The 15314-nt window shown below is 35.7% G+C and overlaps 1 protein-coding gene and 1 long non-coding RNA gene across 2 annotated transcripts; one reads left to right on the top strand and one right to left on the bottom strand.

Moving 5' to 3' along the window:
* Window positions 1–48: 48 nt before the first annotated feature.
* On the bottom strand, window positions 49–2321 carry LOC124401856. The gene is made up of 2 exons (XR_006928628.1): window positions 2193–2321; window positions 49–336 (listed from the first exon to the last, which is right to left on the bottom strand). It is a non-coding gene; the product is annotated as an uncharacterized LOC124401856 (long non-coding RNA).
* gata4 (GATA binding protein 4) lies at window positions 1488–13385 on the top strand. Its single transcript, XM_046874379.1, has 6 exons — window positions 1488–2559; window positions 8776–8942; window positions 11151–11276; window positions 11553–11634; window positions 11960–12090; window positions 12190–13385. Exons 1-6 carry the CDS (start codon window positions 2082–2084, stop codon window positions 12295–12297), a joined length of 1092 nt encoding a protein of 363 aa, XP_046730335.1. The 5' UTR covers window positions 1488–2081; the 3' UTR covers window positions 12298–13385.
* Window positions 13386–15314: the final 1929 nt, after the last annotated feature.

Raw genomic sequence — 15314 nt, 5'->3', positions numbered from 1 at the left:
TCCAATTTTATTTCCCATACTGACTGAATTAAATTCTACGAACTGTAATGAATGATCATGTTTATTATTTATTTCCAGAATCTTCTGACACACACTTTTTTTTCACATCAATAGACAGTATTTTCTTCACTAGAGAAATGATGCTTTATATGGTTTATTTGAGCCATGGCATCACTGTGACCTTGCGTTTCTTCAGACAGCAGGGAGTAGGACCAGGGAGTCGGTGACATTAAGAGATGGAGACTCAGACTAAAAGAAGGAAATGAAGATATGGAGAGTCCTGCTTATTCTCCTCCACTCTGGTCCTCTCTCAGCAGACTGTACACGAGCGACTGCCTTGTTCCGATCCAAAGAAAGACAAAGAAAGACAGAGAAATATGACCTGCCTCAAATTTGCAAATAAACCAAGGGATATATGATTTAACAGCTTGAGAATAAAATTGTATTATAGCATAAGTTTCATTTATGATGTAATTAGAATGATGTGGAGCAAACTATCGCACACACACACACACACACACACACACACACACACACACACGCACACACACACACAGAGTAAATCTCCAGAACCAACAAACATTGGAAAGCCAGATGCAACAATAATATATAAATGTATGCATTTTCTATGAATATATTTAAAAATTAAACAATTATTTTATATAGTAAAATCATTTTTTAATTATTAGTGCAGTGGAGACTTCTGGAGGCATCTGATATGTTCTTCTGGTATATGTATTATTAGTTTTAATAGTATTAATTTTAGTATTAATTTAATTTTTTTTTTTTTTTTTTTTTGGAGCCATACAGTTTATAATATTTTAGGATTCTGTGTATTTCTTTATATGCCACTATATAAATAAACAGGGCCCAGTAGTGGTGGCTTTATGGTGCTGGGATTTCAATTAGAAACTTTCCAGAAGATCAGAAGGTCCACGTCTTCTCCACTGAGTAACCACTTCCTCACATATTATAACACTGTGACTGCTTTCAAGCTTAATTTGGAATTATTAAATATTATTATTATAAAGCGCTTTAAAGCGTGTGAGGATTAAAGCGATCATTAGCAGCAGAAAGGTTTGATAAGCCCTGTTTTGAGGATGCAGGTCGTGGCTATAAATCTGCTCAAGACAACAACATCAACACTTCCGACACACTGAGAGCTGGACAATAGCAGCTTCATGCCAACGACCTTCACTAACAAGCGTGACCATCCATCATTCCTGATCTCCCTAAACAAAAATTCAAGAAAGAATAATAATAATAATAATAATAAATAAATAACAACAACAACAACAATAATAATAATAATAATAATAAAATTTTTAGCAAACAAAATATTTTATGTTTATTATTATTATTATTATTATTATTATTATTATTGTGAGTTTTACAATTTAGAAACATTTTCAGTATTATGTATTTATGTTTTTGTCATTTTTTTGTCATTTGTTTAATAAAAATAAATTCATTTTCCTTTGTTATTGTATGATCTCTGATTCGTTCGTAGCCGAAATATTTTAGTATTTTATATAAACAAACACAACAAATGTATTAGTCTGGAATGGACCATGTGATGTTAATGATATGATGATGATGATGATGATGATGATGATGATGATGATTTTGCACACAAAATATTTTCTGTGCCTGAGAAAAAGATTTCACAAGAAGTTCAGTAACAGTTAAGTGTAGTTTAGTAAAGTCCAGTTCGGTTCGGTTCGGTTCAGTTCTGGAATGTGCACTGTAATTCAGCACAGTTCAGTTCATTAAAGATTGTTATTGTTATTGTTATTGTCAGAATAAATAATTAATTAATTGGAATGTAAAACCAGGGCGCAAAAATCAGTAAAAAGTTGTAGAAGCAGAGAGAGAGAGAGAGAGAGAGAGAGAGAGAGAGAGAGATTTCTCCACCCTTATCCCCAGTGTGTCCCTCTGTCCCCTCTCTCACTCCTTCCTCCTGTACAGGTAGAGGATCTTGGAGCGCGTGCAGCAGTAAGATGTCCCGGGATAGAGAAAGAGAAAGTCTCAGATAATCTCCCGGCGGTTCTCCATCACTCCGGATTATCCCCTCAGCGGGCATGTATCAGGGTCTGGGCATGGCAGGCAGCCCGGGTGCCTACGAGACGAGTTTCGTGCACAACGCGGCGGCGTCGCCGGTGTACGTGCCGAGCGCGCGCGTGATTCCGTACCTCCAGGCGCACGGTGGCGGATCCCAGGCGAGCAGCGCGGCCTCGTGTCACCCGGCGTGGACTCAGCCGGGTCCGGACCCCGCCGCGGCGTCCTACAGCGCTTCTTCCCAGGCGTCTTCGCGCTTCACGTTCTCCTCCTCCAGCGCGACGCCCGCGCGGGAGAGCGCCGTGTACGCGAACGCGAACGCGCCGAGCGGGCGCGAGCACTACGGCGCGCGCGGCCTCGCCTCGTCCTATTCCGCTCCGTATCCCGCCTACGTGAATCCGGGTGTCGGCGGAACGTGGGCCGCGTCCCATTTCGACGGCTCGGTGCTTCACAGTCTGCAGTCTGCAGGAGCGACCGGCGTCTCCAGACACCCAAACATGGGTAAGATACAAGATCAACCACAATCAGCTTTACAGGAGCTTCAATTATTCATTCATTCATTAATACAAGGTGAAATTAATTAGTCCACATAATTCTTATTCATAATTACAGGTTGTGATCCTGTAAAAAATATAAATCACTTTTTAGATCTTAAAACAAAAAGATAAATAGACATATATTTATATAAACACAAATATATACAACCTGTACACTTTCATACAATTCGTAATTGCATCAGTTTTTGTTTTGTAAATATCCATAAATTTTTTAAAGCAGATTTTTTACAAGAAATTATTATTTTTCTTAAATCACCTGCTTTTAGGGTTTGTTTTTTTAGTTTAGTTTAGTTTTTTAAAGCACTATTATTATTATTATTATTATTATTATTATTATTATTATTATTATTATTATTATACCAGTGCAATGAAATTATTATTATTGACAGCCACCTAAAAATAAAGTCAAAGAAATCGCTCAGAAAAATCATTTGTAGTCTCCTACAACAGCAGGACAGTGTTTAAACATTTCAATTAAATTCCTTAGTTATATATAAATTTTTTAATTCTATTATTATTATTATTATTATTATTAATTTGATTATTATTATACATAATTCCATATTTATAATTCATTTGACATACAATATTTTACCCTTTTACAACAGCAAGACAGTTAAAAAATTATTTTAATAAAAAAATTCCCTCAGCTATATAAAACCCCTAATTTATTATTATTATTATTATTATTATTATTATTATTATTATTATTATTATTATTATGTAGATGTAGATGCCTTTTTTTCGGTTATAAAATTATTTAAATTCAGCAGAATTACAGCTAAGAAAAATATCGGACTGAATTCCAAATGATTGTTTGGGAACGTGTACATTTTTAATATGTTTTACACATGTAGTGAAAATTTCAATGAACGTATATTGGGCGTCTTAAAATACGTGTGGTTTTGGATTTATGATGTAGAAAAGTGCCAAAATCGGTGTGTATGGATGATAACGATGTGACACAGGCGATCTAATGAATGCATAGTTTAAATAATAATAATAATAATAATAATAATAATAATAATAACAATAATAATAATAATATAGTAATTTTAAAAAATGCATGCGATGAATTAAATTTTCCTCAGTTTTCCTCAAACCGCACTGATCCAGAATCCAGAAATATATATATATATATGTTTCTTAAGGTCAGTTTATTTACATCTCCTTCTTATATATAGAATATACAAAATATTAATAATAAACTGACCTTAAAAAAAATGCATCTATTCGAATGATTTGAGACAATTAAACAATACTACTGTTCTGAACCTTTTATTTGTTTGCCAAACTTTTTTTTTAGATTTTTAGATTTTCTTAATCCCTAATTTTTTAAAAAGTAACAAATCAGACACATCTGGTTATGTAAGTCATCTGTGGTTTATTCTTCCCTCAATAATACTCATGCTGGAGAAGAGAAGGCACTAAGAACCTGTCAGGCACATGACTAACACGCCAAATAATAATGCAGGTTTACATATTAGCTCTCTCTTATCTAATCACACACTCCTGATGCTCCAGATTGATTGGATCACTGCTGTGTGGATTGTGGACTGTTTCCGGGTGATTGGTGGGGATTTGAACAGTAGAGCATCTCTTTCACTTCAATCAGTTTGCTATCTATCAGAACAGCAGTGGACTTTGATTAGGCTAATAATGACTACGTCAGCACTGTAACTCTATGAAAAGGGCAGAAATGGAGATGGGGCACTTTTGGCTTTATCTGAGCAGCAATTATTTAGTCCGTAGCAAAGTCCGTCCCGTGGAAAACAATACATTCGGGGTTTGACCACGACGACCTACAATGACCTATAATGTTCAAAACTAAATCGAGTATTATATATTACTGTGTTCAAAATACTTGTAAATACAGTATGCAATAAAACATGCAAGTTATTTCATCTGATACATTAAAAAAAAAAAGGAAGCAAAGAAACGTTTTGTTTAAGGACAGCTGTTTGGCAGTGCTGGGATTTGAACACACAACCTTAACACCTGATCGTGAAATTTGAATAGAAAATGCAAATAAAAATGCACATGTTGCAAACATGTTAGAATGCAAACCATGCATAAAATCTTGCAGCCGTGGTTTTAATAAGCGATATTCAAAATATTACAGTTTTCAAACTAAATTGTATTTCTTATATATGCAACTATCAGAAGTACACAAAGGATTTTGTACAGTCTCACCTGTACCTGCACTTTTGCATATGTTCCAATGTTGTTTTGTTTTTATTTTATATAATATAAAAATCAGCTTATTTAGGCTTAAGATATTTTCCATAATGGAAAGATCCTCATGGATCTATTCCCAGTATGCTTTGTACTGATTTATAATCAGACAGGACGTCTAAATATTTTGACATGCTCGAATCTGGTTATTATTGCGCTTTGTGAATTCCTGTAATTGCTCAGTGATACAAAATAAATAAATAAATCACTAATAAAACCATCATCCTGTTTGTCCTCTATATAATAAGAGGATTTGATTTTTGACCGAATCATTGTTCTTTGTTCATTGTTATTTTCGGGTGTGTTCTGTCTCTCACCCGTCTCAAGGTTGAGGAGTTTAGCAGTTTCACCTTGGAAACCTTGGAAAAAGCTCATTGTGTGTCTCCAGTTCTGCAAAATTCCATAGACAGAGCCGGGGGGTTCATGTGAAATTTAGATTGAATCTATGACAATGATGATACTTATTGACGGTCCAGTGTAGCCTTGGATTCCAGAAATGGACACTGTTGTGTTTTTCTTTACTCCATTTGTAGTCCATTCGTTGCAGGACATGAATTACTGAAGCACTCAGATCGTCTCATTTGGTAATATTCATACAATAATTCGAATTGAATGACAAGCATGACGAGTCGCTAGACAGACAGACAGACAGACAGACAGACAGACAGACAGACAGACAGACAGACAGACAGACAGACAGACCGACCGACAGACAGACAGACAGACAGACAGACAGACAGACAGATAGACAGACAGATAGATAGATAGATAGATAGATAGATAGATAGATAGATAGATAGATAGATAGATAGATAGATAGATAGATAGATAGATAGATAGATAAAAAGTGTGCATCGGATACAAGTTTCCAACTTAATTTTTAATATATTTGCATATGTAAAAAATAAAACATTTATATATATATATATATATATATATATATATATATATATATATATATATATATATAATTATTAGTAGATGCGCTATAATTGTATTATTTAGAAAGTGACCCATAAGTTGTGACCAATATTTTATTTGTAGATTGATTTCTGAATAAGACGCATCACAACACTACGGAGACTTAATAATCGTATAGAATTAATCAGAATGAATTAATAGATTAACCTGGCAGAGGTAGAGCTGTACCTTCCTGCAGATAGAACAGAAAAGAACATCTGGTTGTATTCAATCTTTTTTCCTTTCGCACTATAAAGGTTTGTGAAAGGGGCCAAGTCAGAAGGCACTTTCGTAAATTGATGATTTGCTGTCTGTCTGAAACAAAAAAATAAAACTGAACCAGAGCATCGTTTTTCCCATTGCATTAAATCGAATAGAAAGCAGATCGCAGTGCATCGTAATAGCTGCTTCATAAGTGCTCAATGTACAGTGGGAGATCCATGAGCTTACTGTGGAGGGTTAAACGAATCACGAAGATGGATTCGTAGTGTAGTTTAGGAAAGTTTTGCATTTAGTGAACAGTTGATAACTTTAACAATGATGGAAATGTAATGAATGGACATTCGGTGTCACCCAGAGGAGGACGGGATCCTTTTTTGAGTCTGGTTCCTCTCAAGATTTCTTCCTCATACAATCCAACAGAGTTTTTGCACACCACTGTCACCACTGGTTCGCTCATTAGGGATAAACTTATATGGACAAATTAATGACAGTAAAATTTATATTCATTATTTAATTCTATTAAGCTCCTTCGGGACAATATCCAAGCGCTACGAAAAATAAAATAGAACCCAATTCAATTCAATTCATTAGTCATTAAATCAAACAATGATTAGGATGTCATACTTTCTTGCCAAATACTATTTATATTTTATTTTATGCACATAGAAATTTTTTTAAATGCAACATTATGGTCTTTGAATATATGATATTAAAATATTTCCATTTATTTTCAAAACCTTTTTCTAACCAGTAACTAAAAAATTCATTTGAGTTCTCGTCCTTAAAAACATAAACATAAAGTCCTCTTTTTTGCTTTATGTTTTACTCCTGATAACAAATGATTCATTGTTTTTTTTTTCATATTTATATGTACTTACTTGTTTATTAGGCTTTACTCTACATTACGCATGAACAATATTAAAAGCAAAGGTCCTCACTGTTGTGGCAGCCGCATTCATAAACATTTGGATGTTTTTCCAGTGGGAGGAAAGCATCAGAGATTTACAGGCCCACTTAGTCAACAAGGGAAAACTTCAGATGAGATTTAAAGAATTTCAAGAACAAGGGCATAATGATGAAGTAAATACAGAGAGGAAATCTTTTATTCCATTGTTATTCCATTCGTCCACACGGATCAATCCTTCACTACAGGGGAAAAAGCTCTTTAAGACACTTTGTGCTGTGTTCATAAAGATTAGCTGGATTTGTATCTCTATAAACAGAACTTTTTGTTATCAACAGGACATGTCTCACGCAGAGAGAAAACAGAACCACCAGCATGACTGAAACAAGAGAATGACATGGCCCCCCCTGCTGGTCAAAAGAGACAATTGTTCCCTGTATATGTTAAAGTAACTTGTTTTGAACTAAAATGAACACATCATTCACTCAAGTAGAAGTACAGATACTCATGTTTTAAGTCCTGACTACACTTTTTCACTCAAGTTGAAGTAAACAAGTTTGGGTTCCAACATGTACTGAAGTAAAAAGTAGCTATTACTACAACCTGTGTTTATGTCATGCTGGTAACTGAAGCTCACATCATATTAATATATTAATATAAACAAATTTTAAAATGTTGTTACCTAATGAATGTATACAGGCTGAACATCCACCATATTGAACACAAGCAAAGCAAATATGATGATGAGGTGATCAAGAATGACGTCTTGTGGCCTTTGCTTTGTTTGTTGTTAGCCTCATAGGCTAGCCTACGTCTGTGTTGCGTTATAGCCAAAAACTGAACTGGAACTCACACACACACACACACACACACACACACTCACTCAACTGTGTGTTACCGAACTGTACAACCTGAACTTAACACACACTCATTACTCATCCAATCCACCATCATTTATTTATTATTATTTATACTTAATCATATTACACTGTTTACATGCTGTCTTTTTTGCACCTCTTGACTGCTACTGCATTGTGTTTGTTTATATTTACTCTCAGTTATAGTCTTTATAGTTCTCTTTGTACAGTACTGTATATTCAGAGTGTACAGTAGGTTTACTGGTTCGGCGCTATCTTGTGTTATGTGTATTGTCCCACACCGTCTTGTGTTGTCTTGTGTTGCTTTGAGGTAACGGTTTAAAGAAAAACAACGTATCCAGAAAGAACCAGATCCCAAAGCAACAACCCCTTCAAACCGACTATTATACTGTATTATATTATATTATATTATATTAACTACAAACATTATCCATAGTTCAATACCTAGTAATTATTTCAAAATCAATCTTTATTTGGGTATAAATCTTTATGCAAATCCATGGCAAATTTTTATAGCTAACTTTTTTTATAGCAAATTTTTTATAGCTAACTGATTAGAAATGATGCTAAGCTTTAAAATGTGGGGTTTGTAGCCAATTTTAAAGATTCAACTGCTAATAAACAGACTTGAAAACATACAAAGAAGCTTTTAAGCGAAAACATGATCATTTGGATGAAACTGAGGGAAAATTGTAACGCTATAAATAAAGTTAGCGAAGGTAATGCTAGCCTGCTTGTATGTGTACGTTTAGCAAGCTAAATGATGAGCTAGTAATAGATCCACCTCTAGCTAGCTAACCAATATAGGAAACTGGGAAATGTATGTTAAAGGATACGTTAGAACAGATTTTTGACACCGTAACCTAAAAAAGGAGTTTATTTTGTGGAATATATTCAAGGCTCTCTCCATCACTATCGTAAATCATTTGAACGTTTTTCTTTCTCTGTCTCAAACTTTTAGATCTGTTCGATGATTTCGCCGAAGGTCGAGAATGTGTGAACTGTGGCGCCATGTCCACTCCTTTGTGGCGGCGAGATGGAACCGGTCATTACCTGTGTAATGCGTGTGGACTCTACCACAAGATGAATGGCATCAACAGGCCGCTGATCAAACCCCAGAGACGACTTGTGAGTCAAATTCAATGCAGTTACATCATTTATTTGGGTTCGGTTGTAAAGAGAATAACTGTGAAAAGTTCTTGTACAATTTTGGATATAATCAGATATGATACATTTACGTACATTAATAGTGTATTATGTAAGCAATAGGTTACATTGGTTTGTTATATACACTAAATAAATTATATATTATATTATATTATATTATATTATATTATATTATATTATATTATATACGACAGACTGCTTCAAGGTGGAGGTTGGACTGCATCAAGGATCGGCTCTGAGCCCTTTCCTGTTTGCAGTGGTGATGGACAGGTTGACGGACGAGGTCAGACAGAAGTCTCAGTAGACTATGATGTTTGTAGATGATATTATGATTTGTGCTAAGAGTAGGGAGCAGGTGAAGAAGAGCCTGGAGAGGTGGAGGTGCACTGGAGAGAAGGAGAATGAAAGTCAGTAGGAGTAAGACAGAGTACATGTGTGTGAATGAGATGGAGGGCAGTGGAGTGGTGCGGTTGCAGGGAGAAGATGTGAAGAAGGTGGAGGAGTTCAGGTACCTGGGGTCAACAGTGCAAATTAATGGAGAGTGTGTTAGAGAAGTGAAGAAAAGCGTGCAGGCAGGGTGGAGTGGGTGGAGAAGAGTGATAGCAGGAGTGATTTGTGATAGAAGAGTATCTGTGAGAGTGAAAGTGAAAGTTTATAGGACTGTGGTGAGACCTGAGATGTTGTATGGTTTAGAGACAGTGGCATTGAGTAAAAGACAGGAGGTGAAGCTGGAGGTAGCAGAGCTGAAGATGTAAAAGTTTTCCGTGGGACTGATGACGATAGACAGGATTAGAAATTAGTTAATTAGAGGACAGCGCATGTAGGACATTTTGGGGTCAAGGTGAGGGAGGCGAGATTGAGATGGTTTGGACATGTGCAGCGGAGGAACATGGGTATATCTGTAGGAAAATGCTGAGGATGGAGCTTCCAGGAAGGAGGAAAAGAGGAAGACCAAGGAGGAGGTTCCCATCTGTGGGCAACGCCTCCAGTTGGGCTCAGGAACTGGGCGAAAAATAAATAGAAACAAAACCAGAACATTCCCAGATTGTGACACAGAATTACTCAGAATACAGGAGATCATAGTTACATGCATGGAGTGAACAGTACCTGCCAGAAATTCCTGTTGTTCCTTCAGTGTTGCTGTTGTGATCTTTGGATAATTTTAAAACAAACAAACAAACAAACAAACATAAGAAAAATTTTATTACAAAAAGAAAAAACAGTTCTGAATCAAATGTGGTAAATGAAATAAATATAAATATATTTATTATATTAGTAAATATTGAAGAAAATATAATACATTAAAACACTGCAAATAATTTAAAACAGTTACATAAAAAATGTATTTAAAAAAAGACATTAAATAAACAGCACACGGTGCCAGTGATTCGCCTCTAGAGGCCGCTCTCGTACCGCAACCTGGTAAAACTATCGGTATAGATTTTCGCTGATAGTTCCAGCAATCAACTATCTGTGCCAATTAATCGTGGATAAAAAATGATGAATCAGTCAACCTCTATTTATGTTGTGTTATTTCTGTCTTTATATTTTTTTAAACCTGCAATTTCATAAGCGTTTTTTTTTTTTTTTTCTGAATACCATTATGTCTTCATGGATCATTCCAAAATTGTGAATCATCTCCATGTTTAGTTTCCTGTGGACCCACTGGACTTAACTGAAATGATTTCAATTCGATTGATAAACACTCAAGAAAACAAAATCAAGAAACTGAACTTGTGAGAACTTGTTCATTCGTTGCAATGGGGAACTCAACTTGAGGTTGTGAAGAACTTGAAATAATGGCAACAACTTAATAATTACACAGAAAACAGCAAAACACTGTAATGAGAATATTATGTATCATTTTCTCCCAAATTTTGGTTCTTCAGCCAACAAAAGACGCAATTCCAAACAAACACGTTTTGCGTTATAGAGAAGCGCCAGAGTAAAAAATTATTTTCTCTTGGGTCACTCAGGAGAGATCTGTTTAACCTTTTAGATGGAATAAGATGCATTTATGCATCATTAACACAGTCTAAACATATATTTATGTACTTATAAATGTCAATGGCTATACACTCAGGATGGTAGAGTTAGTCTGAGCAGGGCTTGCAAAACAACGCACCTGAAAATAATGTCTGGGGTTTTTTTTTTTTGCACCCCATTCAGTCTGCTTCAAGACGAGTGGGCTTATCCTGTACAAACTGCCACACCACAACCACCACTCTATGGAGACGAAATGCAGAAGGAGAGCCTGTGTGCAATGCCTGTGGTCTCTACATGAAACTACATGGGGTGAGACTTTAAACTCCAAATAAATTGGTGTTCAGATTAACCTCCTGACCAGCATATGGAGACACGAGGCCAAAATATATTCATAGAACGTAATATAATCATATAGATTATATACACATTAGATAAAAAAATAACAATAAGGATAATTTGTATGCATGGCTTTTTAATAATAAAGATACATTCGCAATTGTAAGGTTTTGATTTTTCTATATGAGATTTAAAGGCTTTCTGCCATCAGGGGATCACAAATTTTGATCAGTTTTTTCTCCAACGCAGGTTCCTCGTCCTCTTGCCATGAAAAAGGAAGGGATTCAGACCCGCAAACGCAAACCCAAAAACCTCACCAAGTCCAAGTCCGGTATGAAAGTTTATAAATGTTTACTTATACAATTCATGTACATTAAGTTCTTAATAATGTCTGAGTTTGTGGACGTCTGATTATAAGATTGCCATGTGCTTTCTGAACATCCAATTCCACATTTAGTGCTATATTGAGCAAGGCCCTTAATCCTTTGCGCTCCAGAAGTGCTATATCATGGCTGACCCTGTGCTCTCACCCCAGCTTCCCATCCCTGGGATATGCAAAGAATGTATTTCCCTTGACATGTGACAACTAAAAAGCTGATGCAATAGGAATTGCAATAGGATACACGTAAATAATAAATAAAAATGCTGATTGATAGGAAACCCTGGGAATGATGACCACACCCCATCAAATGTAGCCAGCACTTGTGGCAACGCAGAAGAACACCGTCCAATCAAGACAGAGCCGGGAACGCCCACTCTCTATTCCCATCATAACCTACATACACAGGTGAGGACAGAAGACTGGGTATTTGCTTTGAATTTGTTTATTAGACACGTGCTTAAGGTTGAAAAGTACTAATGATGACTATTTGTGATTTCTACCTAGATCTCATACATGGGAGGCCAAAGTGGGGCTTCATTGCTAAAGCTTTCGCCACATTCTGTAGCACCCAGTTCCAAAAATGAGCCTTGGAACAGTCTGGTCCTTACATGAAATCGCTGCCTTTCAATCAAACCTTTGCAATTTCTGCGCCAGTACAGTGACGGTAAAAGGGACGAATGGGTTCGACGCGAAAAGGACATCAAACACAACCATGACACAATGGAAGAACAGTGGGACTCTGAATTAAGGAATACAACCAGGATAAGGAATATCCTTGAGACCAACGTACAGGAACATGACCTGGTCACATTCTCAGTCACAGACCACTGCAAGTACTCCACTGAAAAAGGGTCTTCAGTATTTATAACGTGATAAAGTGACTCAACAACCCCATGTGCCTTTATTTTTTGTTATTCTTCACTCTACAGTGTTTTATTACTGAAAAACTCTGTGTTTACTGCTACATGTGCTAACTTTTATTATATATATATATATATATATATATATATATATATATATATATATATATATATATATATATATATATATATATATATAAAATACACTCCCTGTCCAGGAAGTACTGCTTCAAATAAATGAAAAAGACTGTTCCATCTGAACACTAAAGAATTCTTAAAGCACTCCTTCAGGTCAAAACCTTTCCTGTTTGAGTTACAGCTTCACTTAGCATTTAAAGTACCATTATTTCTTCTATATAATATAATGCACATGTAATGCACCTACATAACCCATTGGACAGTAATTAATTAATTAATGAGTAATCGGTTAATTTCCTAATTTTTCAGTTCAATCTGGAACAGGATCTCAGGGTCAAAATTGATCACGAACCAAAATTATTAACAACAAAATTTAGAAATAAATCAGAGTATTTATTAACTTGAAGCAAACTGGGTGAAGTCTTTCTTCATGCTCGTAGGTAGCCAACAGCACCAGGTCCAAGCGTAACACGGTGAATGTTCCACTCAGCAATTGGGATTTTTTTTCAATATATAAAAACGTATGTATGCTGTATGTATTGACACCTTGCTCTTTTATGAAGGTTAAATTTAATGTGTTGTACAAAGACATTACATCGGCAAAGGACAAACATTTAGAACTGTAACGGTGCATCGAACTTTATATCTACGAGCGGCTGATCTTACAGATGAGTGTAATTAAATAAATAAGAATCGAACATGGCACTTGTTGCTATTCATTTATTTATTGTCTCGTGAAAATGACTGGAGGTCTAATAACTGTATAATATATAAAAGCAATGATAGATTTTATACCGTTTAGAACAAAACACTATAGATCACTTATTAGACAGACAGACAGACAGACAGACAGACAGACAGACAGACAGACAGACAGATAGATAGATAGATAGATAGATAGATAGATAGATAGATAGATAGATAGATAGATAGATAGATAGATAAACATGACAGACAGACAGACAGACAGACAGACAGACAGACAGACAGACAGACAGACAGACAGACAGACAGATAGATAGATAGATAGATAGATAGATAGATAGATAGATAGATAGATAGATAGATAGATAGATAGATAGATAGGCACATTCACCTATTACAGCAGAAAAGTGTTACAAGTACAGTGGTGTGAAAAAGTGTTTGTCCCCTTCCTGATTTCTTATTTTTTTGCATGTATGTCACACTTTAATTTTTCAGATTTTTACGCCAGACATAATGGGACACACACCTTCCAAAAACTTTTGTCTCTTCAGTCCACAGAGTCTCTTCCTAAAAGTCTTGGGGATCATCAAGATGTTTTCTGGCAAATCTTAGACGAGCCTTTATGTTCTTTTTACTCAGTGGCGGTTTTTGTCTTGGATCTCTGCCATGTAGACCATTTTTGCCGTCTCTTTCTTATGGTGGAGTCATGAACACTGACCTTCACTGAGGCAAGTGAGACCTACAGTTCTTTGGATGTTGTTGTGGGGTCTTTTGTGACCTCTTGGATGAGTCATCGCTGTGCTTTTGGGGTAATTTTGGTCAGCTGGTCACTCCTGGGAAGATTCTCCACTGTTCCATAGTTTTTGCTATTTGTGACTAGTTGCTCTCACTGTGGTTTGCTGGAGTCCCAAAGCTTTAGAAATGACTTTATAACCTTCTCCAGACTGATGGATCTCAATTATTTTCTTTCTCATTTGTTTCTGAATTTCTTAGGATCTCAGCATGATGTCTAGCTTTTGAGGATCTTTTGGTCTACTTCACTTTGTAAGGCAGGTCGTATTTAAGAGATTTATTGATAAATTAATCTCAGGTGTGATAAACCACAGTTTTAACACTTTTTCACACGGGGCCATGTAGGATTTTGTTTTCCCTCAATAATAAAAAAAAACATTTAAAAACTGCATGTTGTGTTCACTTGTGTTAACTTTTACTAATATTTAAACAAATTTGATGAAAGTGTGACAAACATGCAAAAAAAAGAAGAAATCAGGAACACTTTTTCACACCACTGTATAATAAACATGTGGAATCTTAAATAATAAAGCTTGATCAAGAGATAAAGTCAGAGATGTGTTTTGTTAAATAAAATAAACATATACTACGCTATTCTGGTAGTATTTCTTCAAGAATTAACATGAGAACTTGAGCTCCAAACCAATCACAGCTTCTCTGACAATACAGCCAGTGCACGCTTAGGGGGCGGAGCATCACACCAGACACACTGAACTCCTATTGGCTGGCTCAGATCTGAGCCCATGACACGAATCCAATCAGAGTCCTCAGTTGATCTGACGTTTCAGATTCTTCTAAATGATTGTCCTGTCGCACACGCGAGTAGGAGGTGCTGTGGATCCAACCAGAATTAAACTAAAAGGACCTTCCGTGAAATTTGCAACACACTTCTCATGTCCAACTAGAAACTAATGCATTTTCAATAATGGACATCCTGAAATCATTAGGACACCCAGAAGAAATATACAACCTGTTCAAATTCAAAATGGGAGGCTGTAGGACTGTGATGCCCAAGATGGATTATGTGAGTAATCATCATCATCATCATCATCATCATCATCATCATTATTATTATTATTATAATTATTATTATTATTATTATTACTATTATTATTATTATTATTTCCTATAATT

Source organism: Silurus meridionalis, chromosome 18, assembly GCF_014805685.1.
Source record: "Silurus meridionalis isolate SWU-2019-XX chromosome 18, ASM1480568v1, whole genome shotgun sequence".
In the NCBI taxonomy this organism is placed as follows: Eukaryota; Metazoa; Chordata; class Actinopteri; order Siluriformes; family Siluridae; genus Silurus; species Silurus meridionalis.
The sequence above is the reverse complement of the archived record's forward strand: the minus strand, read 5'-3'. Positions and strand labels throughout refer to the sequence as shown.

What these genes read in the sequence shown, in the direction of transcription:
- gata4 (XM_046874379.1), top strand. Translation starts at nt 2,082, where the DNA reads ATGTATCAGGGTCTGGGCATGGCAGGCAGCCCGGGTGCCTACGAGACG. An exon ending in TCTACATGAAACTACATGGG is followed by an intron (nt 11,277 to 11,552) that starts GTGAGACTTTAA and finishes TCTCCAACGCAG; the next exon opens with GTTCCTCGTCCTCTTGCCAT. An exon ending in ATCATAACCTACATACACAG is followed by an intron (nt 12,091 to 12,189) that starts GTGAGGACAGAA and finishes ATTTCTACCTAG; the next exon opens with ATCTCATACATGGGAGGCCA.